The sequence below is a fragment of the Jaculus jaculus genome, chromosome 17 (genome assembly GCF_020740685.1).
Source record: "Jaculus jaculus isolate mJacJac1 chromosome 17, mJacJac1.mat.Y.cur, whole genome shotgun sequence".
Taxonomy (NCBI): Eukaryota; Metazoa; Chordata; class Mammalia; order Rodentia; family Dipodidae; genus Jaculus; species Jaculus jaculus.
Genome location: NC_059118.1, coordinates 19538733 through 19556843, shown reverse-complemented (window position 1 = coordinate 19556843; position 18111 = coordinate 19538733). Strand labels below are relative to the sequence as shown.

The window sequence follows — 18111 nt, the reverse complement described above, 5'->3', positions numbered from 1 at the left end:
CTGTACAATATTTACCCCATCAACATTCTCTCATGGATGGTGGAGGAGAGCAAGAAAAAAGTCATTAAATTAGAAGACGGACATGCTGGGACAAAGAAAGGGTTCACTGGAAAGGGGACTGGGAAGGAGAGACAAGAGAAGATAATGAGAGGGGATTATGACCAAAATACATTACACACATATCTGAAAACTGTTAATAAAACAGAAACTCCTCCAAATTGACATGTTTAGGAATAGACTATGAGCCTGCTGAGTAACTTACTGCCATATGTCTAACCCTAGGATGGAACAGAAAGGATCAGTAATTATGTGAAACTTCAGAAATAAAGCCAAGAAAACAATGTATATATTAAAAACCATGAAACAGTATATCTAAGAGGTAGACATTTAGTTGTATGCTATCTACTTGAATTTTAGGAAGAAAATTTTTTCTTTTTTTAATATTTTTATTTATTTATTATTTATTTGAGAGAGAGAGAGAGAGAGGAGAAAGAGAAGCAGAGAGAGAAAATGGGTTCGCCAGGGTCTCCAGCCGATGCAAAGGAACTCCAGATGCATGCGCCACCTTGTTCATCTGGCTAATGTGGGTTCTGGAGAATTGAATCTGGGTCCTTTGGCTTTGCAGGCAAGGGCCTTAACCTCTAAGCCATCTCCCCAGCCCAGAAGATGCTTCCGTTATCATTGCTGCCAAGTTTGAAATGTCTCCCACAAGAGATACATGGAGTAGCTTGAAGGATTTAGTTTCTGGAGGGTAGAATTTGACAGTGAAGTTGCTCCCATCTTTCAGTGAAGGCTTAGTTCTCTGACTAGGTTCTATGATATAAAATAGCTTACAGAGGAGCATAAAATGGTATCAAAGAAGATTCTATGTGAACTCAGAAGAGCCATGGAAAACAAGCTCACTTTTAGTCATCCACCACCATCTGACTTTCCTCTTCCCTGCTCCTGTAACTGATTAGGGGTTAGCACCAGTCTGGAAAGTAGCAGAGGACAGGATCGCAATCTTTGAGATAAAACTGGGGGAAAAAGTGGGATAGAAAGTGAGGGGTAGAAAATGTGTTCAAGATTCAAGGGTTGGTTTGGAGAGATGCCTGAACAGTTAAGGTGCTTGCCTGTGAAGCCTAAGGATTCATGTTTGACTCTCCAGATCACGTGTAAACCAGAGGCACAAAGGTGAGGCAAGTGCAAGGTCGCACATACCCACTAGGTGGTGCAACCATCTGGCATTCAATTGCAGTGGCTGAGGCCCTAGTGGGCCAATTCTTTTTCTCTCTCCCCCGCTCTCTCTGAAATAAATAAAAAAGATTCAAGGGTTGTTGCCAACCCTGTATAGAGGCAACAGAACACTTAACTATGGCCATAAAAGCCACACTACTTGGGTCTTTACTGCTCAAGTTAATAAATTTGAAGTGAAATGAGGTCCTAAAAATTATCACCAAGAAGATCCATTGTGCTCACTCTCTTTTTCTTTTAAGATTTTACTTTTATTTACTGATTAGTTAGAGACAGAGACAAGAAGAGAGAGAGTGAGAATGGGTGTGTCAGGGCCTCTAGACACTGCAAACAAACTTCAGATGCATGTGACCCCTTGTGCATCTGGCTAACATGGGCCCTGGAGAATCAACTGGGGTACTTAGGCTTTGCAGGCATGTGCCTTAACCACTAAGGAATCTCTCCAGCCTCCACTGTGCCCTCTTGTTCATTCTCATGGTTCTCTGCCAAGAATCATACAGCCCAGTAGTCAAGAGTCATCTTCAAAAGCACATAGGTCAGGCTCACGGAAAGAAATAAGAAAACAGAGGACTCAACTTACTTGCAAAGTCCGACAGCATGGGTTGAATTCCCCAGTACCCACATAAAGCCAGATGCACAGAGTGGCACATGCATCTGAAGTTTGTTTGCAGTGGCATGAGGCCTTGGTATACCCATTTGCTCATTTTCTCTCTCTGCTTGAAAATAAATAAATGAAAAAAAATGAAAATAGAAGACCCTTTTTGAGACAAGGTCTTGCTACATAGTCCTTGTAGGCCTGATACTGTGCAGCCCAGACTGGGCTCAAAACCATGGTAATTTTCCTCCCACAACCTCCCTTCCAAGTGTTAGTCTTACAGTGTGTGTCACTATATTCATGCTGGGCTCTATTTTGACCATATTTAGCAGTTTTTGTTTTTAAATAAGAGTGAGTGAGAAAGAGAGAAAATTGGCAGGCTAGGGCTTCCAGCCACTGTAACTGAACTCCAGATGTGTACACCACCTTGTGCACATGTGTCACCTTGTGTGTCTGGCTTATGTGGGACCTGTAAGAGTCAAACATCTTTACACATTGAAGGCAAGTGCTTTAACTGCTAAGCCCAGAACTTTTTTTAAAAAAGGTCTTGTTGATTTCTACCCACCATTCCTTGATCTTATTTTCTTTATAGTACTCATCAACTTTAAAAAAAAAAATAAAACAAGCTAGGGCTGGAGGGATGGCTTAGCAGTTAAAGCATTTGCCTACAAGGACAAAGGACCCAGGTTTCATTCCCCAGGACCCACATTAGCCAGATGCACAAGGGGGTGCATGCGTTTGGAGTTCATTTGCAGTGGCTGGCATGCCCATTCTCTCTGTCTCTCTCTCCCTCTGTCAAATAAATAAATAAAATATTGGAAAAAAAAAACAGGCTGGAGAGATGGCTTAGCAGTTAAGATGCTTTTCTGCAAAATCTAAGGACCTGAATTCATTTCCCCAGTACACACATAACACTAGATGTACAAGGTAGTGCATATGTCTGGAGTTCATTTGCAATGGTTAGAGGCCCTCATGTGCCTATTCTCTCTCTTTCTATCTGTCTATGTCTCTTGAAATAAATAAATAAATATTTAAAAAATTCACCTTCTTTATTTATCTATTTTATATGTTTATTGTCTGTATCCCCTATACCTCCTTGAGAAAATTCTATGAAGGTGTAGTTTTTCTTGCTTGGATCCCTGATATGTCGCCAAGGATTAATATAATGTCTTGTATGTGACAGATATTAAACAATTGACTAAGTGCTTCATTGTTAGGAGAAAATGTCTATAATTTTTAAAAAGTCCTTAAGCAATTAACTCATGGGCTTACACAGAATAATTTGCATTTTAATCAACATTTATCCTTTCAAATAGTATGCTAGGAATCTGACAAGTTTAAGTTTCTTAGAAAAGAGGAGCCCAGACCCTACCCTCTTATCACATTCAGTATTCTGCTCTATAACTGTTATTTATGCATTATCCCTCCCCTGGACACTGTGAATATGCTCTTCCAGGATATAGGTTTATGTTTGCATTTTAGCATCTGAAACTGTTCAGCAATTTGTATAAAAGAGGGAAAAGTGAGATTTGTTATTAACTGTATGTGCACAGAAAGAACAAGGTAAAGAGAAATATGTGATTTAATTCTATCCCTTCAGTCTGATACACCTGTTACCATGTGGGCAAGGAAAATAAAAACAGGCTACTTTGATGACATAATTCTTTTATTGCTATGTAGAAGGGGTGAGAAGTATGGTTAAAAAGAAATCTTTTTAAAAAAGATAAATATAAGACAGGGATAGAGAAAAATGGCCTTGTTATAAGGAAGTTTCTACAGGACAACAGCTTTCTGGAAAATATTTGAGAGAGAGAGAAAAAATCAGATTTCTCATGTGATTCTCTATAGTACAGCCAGTAGCTAGGAAAAGGAATTAATTGATAGTGGAGTTAACTCACAGTGAGGGCAGTCTCCTATCAATCGGAATTACCCAGCATGCAAAGCAGGCTGCATTATTAGGGAACCTATTCAAGCAGGGATGCTGACAATGGATCTGGAAGACTACAAGTTCTTTTTAAAGCTAAGGATTTAAGATTATCTTCTCCATATATCCTCAAAGAGTGCACCCATCCATTAAGCTCTTTTTACTTAACACAGTTCCAAAATCTGGTATTTAGTAATTATCAAAGAAGGAAACAGTATTGGAAGATCTGAAATCTGTTTTTTAAACTTTATAGTTATTATTTTAGTTTTGAGAGAGAGAAAGACAAAGAGAGAGAGAGGGAGGGAGAGGGAAGGAGGGAGAGAATGGGCACGCCAGGGCCTTTAAGCCACTGTGAATGAACTCCAGATGTGTGCACCACTTTGTGTATGTGGATATTGGGGGTTTGAACCTGGGCTGCCAGGCTTTGCAAGCAAACACCTTTAACTACTTAGCCATCTTTCTAGCCTGGAAGATCTTAATTCTAATCAATGTTGCTACCAACATAAGCTTAGAAGTAGTTAATAATACTCTAGCCAGTGGATGGAAAACTGATATTATTGGTAAAAAGCAAGCAGGAGTGGATAGCTTTCTGGTTTAAGATAAAACTCTCAGGAAAAAAGGTCTTCTAGGGTACAACTGAAGTAAGGTATGTAGGCCTGTGTGGTTTGAGGCACTCATTTCTGAAAGCAGCACAGGGCACTAGAATATTCACACTTGTGTTGAGTACTACACCTTGTGATTACTCACAAATAACTGTAGTTGTGGCCCCCTTATATATGGCAAGCTTGGGACATTACCCGCATAGCTTCCTGAATGTGGTCTTGCCGAATTAGCTCTGCTGAACAGTCCATATACCACTTTAAACAGCGGATGAGCTCCCTGGGAAAAAGAACATATACAGAAACCCCATGTTAATCCAAAGGTGATGCAGACAGAATGTTTTTTTAGTCAAATAGGAAATTCAGCACAGAATTAGTCAAATAAGAAATAATATTCTGTTCATGAGCCAGAATAGAGCAACAGATCCATTACAGCCATGGAATTTTTGTGTCATCTAACACAGATTTCTCTGATAATAACAAGTTACTATATTTTATTTATTTAGGGCATTTTTTTTTTTTTTTTTTTTTTTTTGGTTTTCCAAGGTAGAGTCTCACTCTAGTTCAGGCTGACCTGGAATTAGCCTCATGGTGGCCTCAAACTCATGGTGACCCTCCTATCTTTGCCTCCAAATGCTGGGATTAAAGGTGTGTGCCACCGCGTCTGGCATTATTTTTTTTTGGGTAGGGTCTTTTTCTATCCCAGGCTGACTTGGAATTCACTATGTAGTCTCAGGGTGGCCTCAAATTCATGGCAATTTTCCTACCTCTGCCTCCCAAGTGCTAGGATTAAAGGTGTGTGCCACCATGCATGGCCAAGTTGCCATATTTTAATCAGCAATTACAACTAGTCTTTCCCACTACAGTTTTCCCCAAATTTGGGCTATACTTGTGTATTATTTTGTCACAAACTGCCATGCCTCTAGAACATGTAACACTGACTAGAAAACAGCAGAATGGGGCTGGAGGAATAGCTTAGCAGTTAAAGGTGTTAGCCTGCAAAGCCAAGAGAACCCAGATTCAATTCCTAAGGACCCACATAAGCCAGATGCACATGGTGGTGCATGCTTCTAGAGTTCGTTTGCTCCACAGTGGCTGAAGACCCTGGCACACCCATTCTCTCTGTGTCTCTGTCTCTTTCTCTCTCAAATAAATAAAATAAAAAAGAAAACAGCAGAATGAATAAAAGTGTATAGTTCTAAGTGTCACTCTACTTCATTTCCCAAGGATCAAATTGCCCGAGAGCAATGTGTTTACTGGGCCAGAAGGTATACACATTTATGTGACAAGAAAACACAGAGTTCGAGAGTATAGGCTGTGGGGATTATCAATATGTAGCTCTCTATCCTTGGACAAGTTACTTAATTCTACTGTGCCTCATTTTTTTTTCATCTAAAATATGGAGAAAATAACAGACATCTCAAGTCATTGTGAATACTCATCAGATTACACATAAAGCACAAAGCACACCATAGTGCCTACTCTCCAAAGTACCATCACAGTGTTGGAGTTTTAAAGATTCTATTCTTATTTACATTACCAAATTGTGCTAATTTCATAGAAGAAAATGGTGATTTCTTATTGTTCCAACAGTCTTAGATAACTTCTATTTCACATGGACTGACTTTTTGCTTTATTTGATCTTTATTTTGAGTGCTATATATAGCCACTCCTGTTTCTCATGGAAAGGATAAGACAATTTAGTAGCTTTACCATCATATCTTAGAAAGAAAACTATGGAAGCTAGGTAATAAACTATAGTTTAAACTATCAACTCACAGTTAACCTTATACTTGGGGAAAGTCTAAAAGCTTTTCTTCTAAGATCAGGAATAATGCAAAGGTACTTCTTTTTACCACTTTTAAAAGGTAGGTCCTCACTCTAGCCTAGGCTGACTTGGAACTCACTCTGCAGCCCAGGTTGGCCTCAAATTCATGGATATCCTCCTACCACTGCCTCCGGAGTACTGAGCCACCATTTCTGGCTTTTAACTGCCTTGTTTTTTTTTTTAAGGTTATTTATTTATTTATTTGACAGAGAGAGAGAGAGAGAGAGAGAGAGAGAGAGAGAGAGAGAGAGAGAATGGGTGCGCCAGGGCTTCCAGCCACTGCAGACAAATTCCAGATGCGCGCACCCCCTTGTGCATCTGGCTAACGTGGGTCCTGGGGAATCGAGCCTTGAACCGGGGTCCTTAGGCTTCACAGGCAAGCACTTAACTGCTAAGCCATCTCTCCAGCCCAACTGCCTTTTTTTTTAGCATGTAAAGTTTAAAGTTCTATGCAGAACAATTAGGTAGGAAAAATACAAGGCATACAAAATGGAAAGTAAATGTATCTCTGTGCTCAGATTATATTATTATCACATGATGTGCATATATATATATGCACATATATATAATATATATATATATATATATATATATAATCTTACAACAAACCTGTTAAACATAATAAATGAACTCAGTGAAGTTTTAGAACACAAAATCAACTCAAAAAAATCAGTTTGCATCTCTATATGGTAACAATGACTAATGAACAATCTGAAAAAAAATTAAGAAAATAATTCCACTTATAATAGTATTAAAAATAGTAAAATACTTAGCTTAGGAATAAAGTCAACCAAGGAGGTAAAAGACTTATACATGGAAAACCACACAATGTTCTGAATTAAAGAAAACACTAATAAATGGAAAGACACCTCATGGGTCATGGACTGTGTATTATTAAGATAGTCAACACTATTCAAAGTGGTCTAGCAGATTCAGTGTTGTCCTTATTAAAATGCTGACAGCATTTTTTAAAAGAATAGAAAGATGCAGCTGGGCGTGGTGGCACACGCCTTTAATCCCAGCACTTGGGAGGCAAGGGTAGGAGGATGGCTGTGAGTTCGAAGCCACCCTGAGACTACATAGTAAATTGCAGGTCAGCCTGAGCTAGAGTGAAACCCTACCTCGAAAAGAAAAAAAAAAAAGAAAAAAGATTACAGCTAGGCATGGTGGCACATGCCTTTAGTCCCAGCACTTGGGAGGCAGAGGTAGGAGGACTGTCGGGAGTTCAAGGCCACCCTGAGACTACACAGCAAATTCCAGGGCTAGAGTAAGACTCTACCTCAAAAAACCAAACAAACAAAAAATAGCCGGGCGTGGTGGCACACACCTTAAACCCAGCACTTGGGAGGCAAAGGTAGGAGGATTGCTGTGACTTCGAGGCCACCCAGAGACTACATAGTAAATTCCAGGTCAGCCTGGGTAGAGCAAAACCCTACCTTTAAAAAAAAAAGAACAGAAAGATGCATACCAAGATTCAAGGAAATCTCAAGGGCAGAATAGTTACCCCTACACATAAAGAACATTATTTAGCCTTACAAAGGAGGGAAATTCCAACATAATGCTAGAATGTGGCTGAACTCTGAAGTGAAAGAAGCTACACAAAAAGGGCAAATACTTTATGATTCTTATATGAGGTACTTAGGCAGTCAAAATTTATAAACAGGCCAGGCATGGTGATGCACACCTTTAGTCCCAGCACTCGGAAGGCAGAGGTAGGAGGATAACCAAGAGTTCAAGGCCACCCTGAGACTACATAGTGAATCCTAGGTCAGCCTGGGCCAAGTGAGACCCTACCTTGAAAAACAAACAAAAATTATAAACAGAATATAACCATATGACCCAGCTATAGCACTCCTAGGCATATATCCTAAGGATTTATCTCATTTCCTTAGAAGTATGTGCTCAAGCATGTTTATTGCCATTCAATTCATAATAGCTGGGAAATAGAACCAGCCTAGATGTCCCTCAACTGATGAGTGGATAATGAAGATATGGCACATTTATACAATGGAGTTCTACTCAGCAGTAAAGAAAAATGAGGTTATGAAATTTGCAGGAAAATGGATGGATCTGGAAAGGATTATACTAAGTGAGGTAACCCAGGCCCAAAAAGCCAAGCGTTGCATGTTCTCTCTCACATGTGGATCCTAGCTTCTGTGTGAGAAGGAAAAAACTCAGTAGTAGAGGCCAGTAAGCTAAAAAAGAGATATAAAGGGAAGAGAAAGGAAGCGAGGAGGGTACTTAATGGGTTGGTACTGTATATATGTATATATGTAAGTAGAAGAATAGATCAACAGGGGTGAAAAGGCCCAAAGTGAGGTCAGGGGAAGAGATTGAGTAAAGGAAAGGTGGAGGGAGGGCTAATCAAAATCTAAGAGGATATAAATAAATCATATGGAATCCTCTGGTTGGAACACTCAGGAGCTGTAGATTGTTGGTAGAAAATTTTCAGTTCCAGGGATGGGATACCTTCCCGTGAGTTGTTGGCCAGAGAGGTTCCTGATGCCCCCAAAATATTATAGGCCATTGCCGAGGCCCTTGGTTTCCCAGCAGGAATAGATGGTAATACCCTATTGCTGAAGACTCCACCTACTTGGGCTGCAAAGCCACTGAGAAATCCTGCTGGAACTGAGCTGATAACCTCCTCCACGTAGACCAGCTGACAGAAAGCTGGAAGAAGCCATTCTACATGTAGTTCAATGGGAGAAAGAGATACCACCAGTGAAGATACTCAACAGTGGACACTGCAAGCCTTATAATTGGCCAGCCAGGCCAAATGAGCCAACGGGTGCAATAGAGGCATATCTATCATGGTGGAAGCCAGCTGCCCTCCAATTGGACTGGAGGCCTGCTCCATGGGAGGGAATACATCCCTGATACTGAAAACTTAAAACAGAGGTAAGTTATGAACCCTAGGGGTGTAACATCTGCTGATGTCTGGATGAATGTATATACTATGCTTATCAAACTGCCCAGTAAGCACTTCTCTTAATATTAATACCCTTATATTAATGCTACTCTCACTTTGGGTAGAGAATCTTCTCTTTTCAGATGGCAGTGACCTTGGGATGACTCAGAAGGTATCATAGTGCTGGAAAGAAGTGACTGGAGTACTGAGTAACATCTTGATCACACTTTCCAAGGCTCAGGGTCTAATGCGGAAGAGGTGGCGGAAAGAATGTAAGAGCCAAAGGAAGGGTAGGACTCCTTACAATGTGCTCCCTCCAGACATAAAATGGCCTGGATATCCATGACCTAACAGTGCCTGACACAAGACCATCATAAGAGGAGGAAAAGATCATGACATCAAAATAAAAGAGAGACTGATTGAGATGGGGAGGGTCTATTATAGAGAATGGAATTTCAAAGGGGAAAGTGGGGAGAGGGAGGGTATTACCATGAGATATTTTTTATAATCATGGAAAATGTTAATAAAAATTGAGAAAAAAATGAAATGATTTGCAGGGGCTAGGGAAAGGGGACAATGAAACTTATTGCTAATTGTTAAAAGAATTTCAGCTTGTAAGATGAAGAGAGTTCTTGAGATGAAGTCCTAGTGATGGCTGTACAACGATATGAATAAATATATTTAATTCCACTGAATCATAAACTTAGAAAGTGGTTAAGATGATAAATTTTGTCTTACATGTATTTTACCACAATTAAAATTAAATTAAATTAAAATGTCAGCTGATTGAATTCTAGCCACAGCTGAACTTTAAAAATCCCTGTTTTTCTACTCAAACAGAAGTCCTAATAATGATACCAAATGCAACTTACTTATATGCCAGGGCTCCAGCAAAGTGCTTCTGGATATATGTATCCATCACAGGTCGGAAGTGGAAATACTTGATGTCTCGAAGCAGGTTGATGATGAAAACCTGTGAGAGATGGAGAAGTGACCAAAATAGTTCACTGGAGGCCTCTGAACAATCTTTAACAGGCCTTGCTCCTTCAAAGGTCAAACTGTGTTTTCTATGGGTGTTATTTATGGGCAATGAATATATTATTTCCATTGTGTATATTTATGTCTTATTTCTTCTCCCACCCTGCAGCCTCCCAATCCAGATCTGGATAGAGTTAATCAGTTTGTGCTTGTGTTACTCTAAGCCATTCCAGTAAAGTGAGTGGTACAATTTGGATCAGGCAGTAACATACCTATGGTAGGTGACATAAACCATGTGTCCCTTCCAAATTTGAAAAAGTAAGGGGAGAAAAGACTAGAATGGCTATGCCCTTCAGAAATGGCCAGAGAAGTAAGATAAAAGGGCCAAGAATGAGTGTCCATGACAGTTCTGGCCTTAGTTCCCTATCATCTGGATTAGAATGTCTGATTTTCCTTGAATATACAGCCCTCTTGTGAGACTGGATGTATTGAGCAAAGTGCACTAAACATTACAATCACTGTCTATTCTCACTCAAGCCATCTATGAGACTGTGGATCTGAAACAAATGCATACAAGGGAGAGTCTCTGGAGACCTTTGAACTGTTTCTGTCTCTGGAGACTAGTCTGAATGAGTCTGCTTTTCCCTGTGGTTATATCCTACTTTGACAGTGAAGCACGAGACTCCTCAGGTTTCCTCTATTAGTCTTTGGACGTCTTTCCCCGATAGGTTATACTATTTTAGGGGCCAAGAAACCCTGAAATAGTGATCAGATTAAAGATTCAGGATTACAAAGTCTAGTTCTTGACCTGACCAAGCTGAATTCTTCATACTTGATTTTGGGAAGATCTGCCATGAAAGATGGTTAGCTGATCTTCCTTGGTGACATTTCTTAAGCCCTTCTCTACTGAAAACATTTGCATCTTCTGCTGACTCATTGTAGTAAGTTGCACCCCTTAGGTATTTTGAAATATGTGGCAGGAATAATAAAAATAAAAATTCAGAAAATGACTTACCAGAGATTGAAAAACCAAAAGGCCATATTTCTCTGTATTGTCATCCAAAATTACAAAGAGTGTATCTAAGATATCTTGCAGAAACTGAAACAACACAAAACCCACAAGACTCAAGTCTGAGGACTTTGTACACAACACCAACCTTTCATACAACAATGAATTTAGCTCCCAACTAATAACAAAAATCCCCAGAGAATCTTAAATAATTACAAAAATCACCTAGTACCCTGCTTCCATCTAGCTAAGGGATTGCCACATGGACTTGGGTTGCTTGCCCAAGGACTTTGCAGAGATGCTCTTCTAGTTGGGTCAGTTCTAAGCATCTAAGGAAAGAGAAATCACCTTAAAAATAGGATACTCTAGCTGGGCATGGTGGTGCATGCCTTTAATCTCAGCACTCAGGAGGCAGAGGTAGGAGGATCACCGTGAGTTCGAGACCAGCCTGAAAGTACATAGCAAGTTCCAGGTCAGCCTGGGCTAGAGTGAGACCCTACCTCGGAAAAAAAAAAGGATACTCACATAGAATATCAATTTTGAAATAAAAAGAATTGCCGGGCGTGGTAGCGCATGTCTTTAATCCCAGCACTCGGGAGCAGAGGTAGGAGGATCACAGTGAGTTCGAGGCCACCCTGAGATTACATAGTGAATTCCAGGTCAGTTTATGCTAGAGCAAAACCCTACCTCAAAAAAAAAAAAAAAAAAAAAAGAATTAGTGATTCTGATGCCAAATTCATTTTGAGAAAATAAAATCACTTTTTAGGATCTCAAAGAGCTCAGTAGTCTTTTGCTCTCTACTATGGTGTAATTATATGGAATATATATGAATGACATTATGACAAGCTAGACTTATCTATAAAAACTATTTTTTTTTTAATTTAGAAATTAGTATCTCAGGAGAAAGGAGTACACAGCCAGAAAAGGCTCTCAATGGGGATAAAAATCTGGCATTGTTCTTTATCATGGTTGTTTTTGGAGCATGTGTCCTTTTTGTTTTGAGCTGTAAAACAATGGTAGAGAATAGTAAATACTGATGGCTGAGTGGAGTCTTGAAAAATCAGATCTAACATGTTTTCACTGAAAACCTCATTAAATTATACATTGACAGTTGATTTCCAGACAACATGAAGTGGAAGGTGCAGACCAGACTGCGTCCTCTTACTCTTCATGGTGACTGGAAGTGCCTCTTCTTTCCTCAGTAGAGCTCAGTCTTGCTGTGTAGGATTTTCCTGCTGGTCTTTCTCCACTAGGAATTGATTTGGGTGCTCCTGAGCTAAAACCAGGTGGGCAAACAAGCTGTGCAGGGAATGCCCCATGATGACACCTGGACAGCTTGCTTAAAGGCACTAACTGGGAAATGTCACAAAGGTACCTGGAGAAAGGTCAGGGTGAGAAAGATTTCCCTAGTGTGGATTCTAAGTGAGAGATGTGCAACATCAGTAGCTACAAGTTAATGGATAATAGGGTACTTATAATCAGAATAATAAAAGAAAAATATCAGACTGGGTTTGTGGTAAAAGGGTTATTAAATAAAGGAAAATGAGAAAGAGTCCTATAGGAGTGAGAGAACAACCAAATTCAGACAGCACAAAACACTGGGGTTGGTTCTAGGCATGCGTGTGGTATGTGCAGGTGTGCAGATGCTTGTGCCATGTACGTGGAGGGCCAAGGAAAACTTTAGGTGCTCTTCTCTATGGCTCAATCACATTTCCCTGAGACAGAATCTTTCTCTCAACTTGAACCTGTCATTGGTCAGTAAGCTCCAGTAATTCTCTAGTCTCTATCCCAAGACCCCGGTGGACTGTGGTTAGAAATATGTTTGGCCATGCTCAATTTTTTCAATTTTTTAATGGGTTCTGGGGAGATGAACTCAGTGGTCTCCAGCTTAGGAGGCCCTCATGACTAAGCAGCAAGTACTCTTAACTGCTGAGCTAAGGTCCCAGCCCCATGTGCAAATGCTTTAACTACTATCCTTTAATTATTTTGCTCTGGGGAAAAAGAACAAGTTAGAAAACAGAGCTAATGACACAAATATAGTTTTATTTTGGGGGGGGGGAACAAGGTCTTGTTCTAGCCCAGGCTAGCCTGGAATCCATTATGTCTCAGTCTGGCCTGGAACTCACATTCATTCTCCTACCTCTGTCCCCTGAGTGCTGGCATTAAAGGTGTGCATCACCACGACTGGCAGGCAGAGTAGAAGGGAGGATAGGGACAGAATGGGTTCACCAGGGCCTCCAACTGCTGCAAATGAACTACCAACATATGTGCCACTTTGTGCATTTGGATTTGTGTGCGTGATAGAGAACTAAACTTGGGTCGTTAGGCTTTGCAGGCAAGCAACTTAACTGCTGAGCCATCTCTCCAGCCCAAATATAGTTTTTAAAAGGAAGGTAATAAACCTGATATATGCTTTTATTATTGTTTTTTTTTTTAAGAAAGCACTTAACAAAGAGGCTAAGAAGACTCCCAAACTATTTCTACTCATTTATTATATACCTGGAGAAATAGACTTATAGGCTTATTGGTAGAAATCATGGAGAAGTAAGGTCTTTTGCTGAAATTATTTCTCTCATAGTGTATTAGGATTGGGTGAAAGCCATACCTTAACAATTTCTTCTCCACTGACATGTCGCAAGCGTCCTAGGATGTCCATAATCCGATCAGGGAAGGCCTTCCATTTCAGCAGAGCAAGGAGGTCCACTAGAAAGCAAGCCCAAAGATGGTGAGCTCCTGTTCTTATGAGGTTGAGCAAGGCCCAGATACTCTCAGACAAGGACAGGTGGGATCTAGAGCAAAAGAACTAGCTGTGAGCATAACAGACTCTTAAAAAAATTTTTTTAAGCATTTTATTTATTTATTTGAGAGAAAGAGGCAGATAGAGATAGACAGAGAGAGAGAGAGAGAGAGAAAGAGAGAGAGAGAGAGAGAGAAGAGAGAAGAAGAGAGAGAGAGAGAAAGAAAGAAAGAATGGGCACTAGGGTCTCTAACCACTGCAAATGAACTCCAAACGCATGGACCACCTTGTGTGGCTTTACATGGAGCCTGGGGAAATTGGACTTGGGTTCCTAGACTTTGTAGGTAAGCACCTTAACCTCTGAGCCATCGCTGTAGTTTCCCAGACTCTTTTTTTGATGTTATATAATGATGTAATGTAACAATTTCCATCTACGAATGTTTGAAACCAAAAGTGATTTTCAATCTAACCAGTGCAATGAAAGCCTGTAAAGAAAAGGTCTTTAGGGCTGGGAAGATGTCCCAGTGTTGTTAAAGGCACTTGCTTGCAAAGCCCACCACCTGGGTTTGATTCCCCATTACTCACATAAAGCCAGATGCATGACATGGCACATGTATCTGGAATTCATTTGCAGTGGCAAGAAGCTCTGGAGCACCCTTGCTCACTCTCTCTTCTCTTTCTTTCTCATGTAAATAAACAGAAAAGTTAAAAAAAGAAAAAGTCTTTAGTCATTCCATGTAACATGACAGGCAACTTCTTCATCAAGTTGTGCTTGTGAATTATACTCTTTAGTGCTAAGATCAATACCAAAGACATTTGTGCATCCTGGATGTATAGCCCATAGCTCCAGAACCATCATAAGCTGTTACTGAACAATTCCTTCAATTTCCAATGACAAGAGGACCTTTACTCTAGCATAAAGTACTTTTGGCCTCAACATGCACAAGCAACGTAGAAACAACTGAAGACAGTGGAGGACACTACCCTGCAGGATCCATGACCTACCATTCTGGGTGAGTTTGGTAGAAGAGAGTTGTGTGGAAATGAAGAAAGATTCTTTGGTGCTACGCTGGAAGATGAGGCTGGAGGGGATATTAGGGCAGCCATTATAGTCTTCTTTGCAGCAGGGCAGGCCCAAGTACAAAGCATGGTTGTTAAACGTACTATTCTCATCACACTGTAGGTAAAAGTAGAAAACAGAGAGTGTTTTTCTGAACCACGATGCATACAAAAAGCAGGTCCCAGGGAGCTTTTGAGGTGATGCTTGCTATCATCTTCCTAAGGCTGGGTCTTGGGCCTCAGGCTCTCTAAGAAGAGTGCTTTCAGTTCAAAACTTCTGAGAACAGTTAACCTGCCTTTTAAACAGAACATGGTGAGGCATATGGCCTCACTGTGATATGTAAGCAACCTTAGGTGGTAGCTATGCTGTGACAGCTGACAGTACCAAGATCTCAAAAAGCAAGGGCTCAGAGAGTACTAGTTAAGATGATAATGGATAGAGGGGCTGGTAATGGATTTCTATCCACTGACATGGGAGGTGGAAAACAGAGGACATGTTGACATTAGTTGTAGAAGAAAGGCCAACACACTCCAAAAACAAAGCCTCTCCACAGTTGTTATGTTGTCACCCATCAGCAGACAACCCCAGATCCTCTGGCCTGCCTGATAAAATCCACCTGAGAAGTGTGTATGTGAGAATAGCCACAGGGGCAAGGGGCAGGGATGAAAGACAGCCAGGCCCATACCTTGTACACATAAAGCTCATGAATATCATCTGAGAGAGTGGTGCCATCGTCACGCATCAGAGGGGAGAATGCAAAGCCAAAGAGCTTCTTTTCCCCTTTGTCTTTTGCTGCAATCAGAACCACTGTTAGTTGGGTCTGCTCCCCACTTTGCTTTTTAATAGAAATTCCTCTTGTGCTTGACATCTATACTCCTTTGTACCTTATGTCTTCATTAACTAGGCAACAACCTGATTGCAGGGATGATGAGAAATATGGAATGAAACCCAAGCAGAAACTGTATTTATAGTGTCCATGAATAAGAGTTCTTTAAAACAGTTCAACATGTACATAGGAAACACCCAAAGGAGAATGACATCGAACATTTCAGATACTAGGAAGAACCAATACCAGATCCTCTGGTGATGAACCACTGCTTTTACAGTCCAAATCACAGCCTCTAACAGCATCCTATCTCTGAGATCCCTTTATTTCCAACTCATTTTCTTGCCCCAGTAAAGAAGATTTTCCTAATAGCACTCTAGAGAGTAGAGTTATCTGTAAGGGAATGTGGATGGAGGTCTTACTCACTGGAACAATGCCTGAACTCAAAGCGCAGATGGGAGCCCCGAAATCTGTCAATGGGTATAGGCAATTTGATAATTTCTCCCCAGCGTGGACTATTACTGTGGTAGAGGACAAAGGAGTGATAGGAACTCCTATTTGGCTCTCCTGAGCCCAAACTGATGCAGTCCTGGAAAAGAGAAGCAAAATAAGCTATACCTTGTAAGCAAAATAAGAAGCACCTATTTTCTCTCTGTCGCTAGAACATTTTACTTTTTTCTATGTGAAGACTATTTTTTTGGACTAAGCCATATCTATTAGATGGCAGTGTATTTAACTTAAATCTGATATTTTTTGGAAGCAATTGAGAAGACAGTGTAAACAAACAGCACTACAATGCTCCTTAACAGACAAGAGGGAAGTGGGTCAGTGTATCTTAGATAACCTTTCTGAGAGTGAAAATGAGGAGCTCCAATGAAGTAAATTGTACAGAACATTTAATAAGATCAGGAAGAAATACTAAATTGCCAAGTGGAGAGAGAGAGAGAGAGAGAGAGAGAGGGTCAGTTTTCTGATTGTCCTTAAAACAGTACCAAACTGGTATTTTAGGTCACCCTTGACTTACTTTCCTTTGATATTAATAAGGCAGGTCAGATTTAACTTGATTCCAGCTCCTAAATACTTCCTCTCAGATATAGTCTTAGGATTGTTCTGTGCCTCTGCCTTGAGGGAGAGGAAGCTTTGAACAGCGCAATTAGGAGCAGCTTCCTCTCCACACAAGGAAGGACATGACTGACAGCTCTGGTTCTCCTGTGTTCTCCCATGCAAGCAACAGTTATGCTAAATTAAGTGATACACAAGTTTCTGTTATATTCCTATTTCAACATTCTTCTCTATTACTGTCTACTTTGGAGAATGATTGCAATTAATTTTGTCTTCTTTCCTTTGTAAAATGGGGATGATAATTCCTGTCCTGTCCCATTCCTTGGGCATTTTTGCAATATTCAGAAGTGAGATTTATGAAAGACTATTTGCCATCTGCACTGCAAATGATGTCTTATTCACCAGGGCCTGCACCATGACATGACTGAGGGGAAAAGAAAAGTGGCAGAGGGGTCTTGTAATACATGGCTGGAAATAATTTTCCAGGTCAAGTCTGTTGTTCTTTGTCCCATGACTTGGTTCTTAGCAAGTGAGTGTCTAACTTTCATCCTTGACCAAAGTGCAAATATAATTTTATGTTAGCTCGAGTAGCAAAAAGGTAAAATGAGACCTAATAATTGCTGCATAATATAGGCATTCTGCTACTCCTAGGCAGAATGGCAGAAGAAGTAACATGCAGGACAGAACTAGAGGGAATAGGGTTAAATTATAGCAAGAGGCATTCAGATCAGATGTGAGGGAGAATGTATGCAAAAGCTGACAGTGAGGGCTGGAGAGATGGCTTAGCAGTTAAGCCCTTGCCTGTGAAGCCTAAGGACCTCAGTTCAAGGCTCAATTCCCCAGGACCCACGTTAGCCAGATGCACAAGGGGGCGTACACATCTGGAATTCGTCTGCAGTGGCTGGAAGCCCTGGAGTGCCCATTCTCTCTCTCTCTCTCTTTCTCTGTCTATTGCTGTCAAATAAATAAATAAAAATAAACCAAAAAAAATTTTAAAAAAAGCTGACAGTGAAAATACTTTTCAAAGTATACTATAGAGTTGCCTGGAAGAGAATGCAAAAAAATGCATATGCAGTAATTTGAATTAAGTCCTCCCTGAAGGAAATGAGTCTCTAGAAAAAGTCCATAGAAACCTTAGAATTCCTATATTAATTTCCATTCCAAATGACTGGCCAGTCTTACCTTTAGGATTTCTCCATCTGCATAAAGCACATACATGGTCACTTCAATATTCTTTTGTACACTCTTTCCCCCTCTTTCAAAATCCCCCCTCTCCAGGGTTAGGTACAGGTCATTGCGGATATCACCTGAGGGAAAATAAATATGCCTTCGTGACCATAGAAGCCATACTG

General features: G+C 40.4%; 1 protein-coding gene across 6 annotated transcripts in view; it reads right to left on the bottom strand.

The window, feature by feature from the left end:
- Positions 1–18111, bottom strand: part of Dock3 (dedicator of cytokinesis 3) — a 455655-nt gene that overhangs the window by 98401 nt on the left and 339143 nt on the right. For all 6 annotated transcript variants that reach the window (XM_045136510.1, XM_045136514.1, XM_045136511.1 and 3 more), the window contains 8 exons: positions 17942–18066; positions 16124–16286; positions 15557–15663; positions 14817–14988; positions 13680–13777; positions 11081–11164; positions 9960–10060; positions 4550–4631 (listed from right to left, as the gene is read on the bottom strand). In XM_045136510.1, the coding sequence (XP_044992445.1) occupies positions 4550–4631; positions 9960–10060; positions 11081–11164; positions 13680–13777; positions 14817–14988; positions 15557–15663; positions 16124–16286; positions 17942–18066 (932 nt within the window). The remainder of the gene's footprint in view (positions 1–4549; positions 4632–9959; positions 10061–11080; positions 11165–13679; positions 13778–14816; positions 14989–15556; positions 15664–16123; positions 16287–17941; positions 18067–18111) is intronic.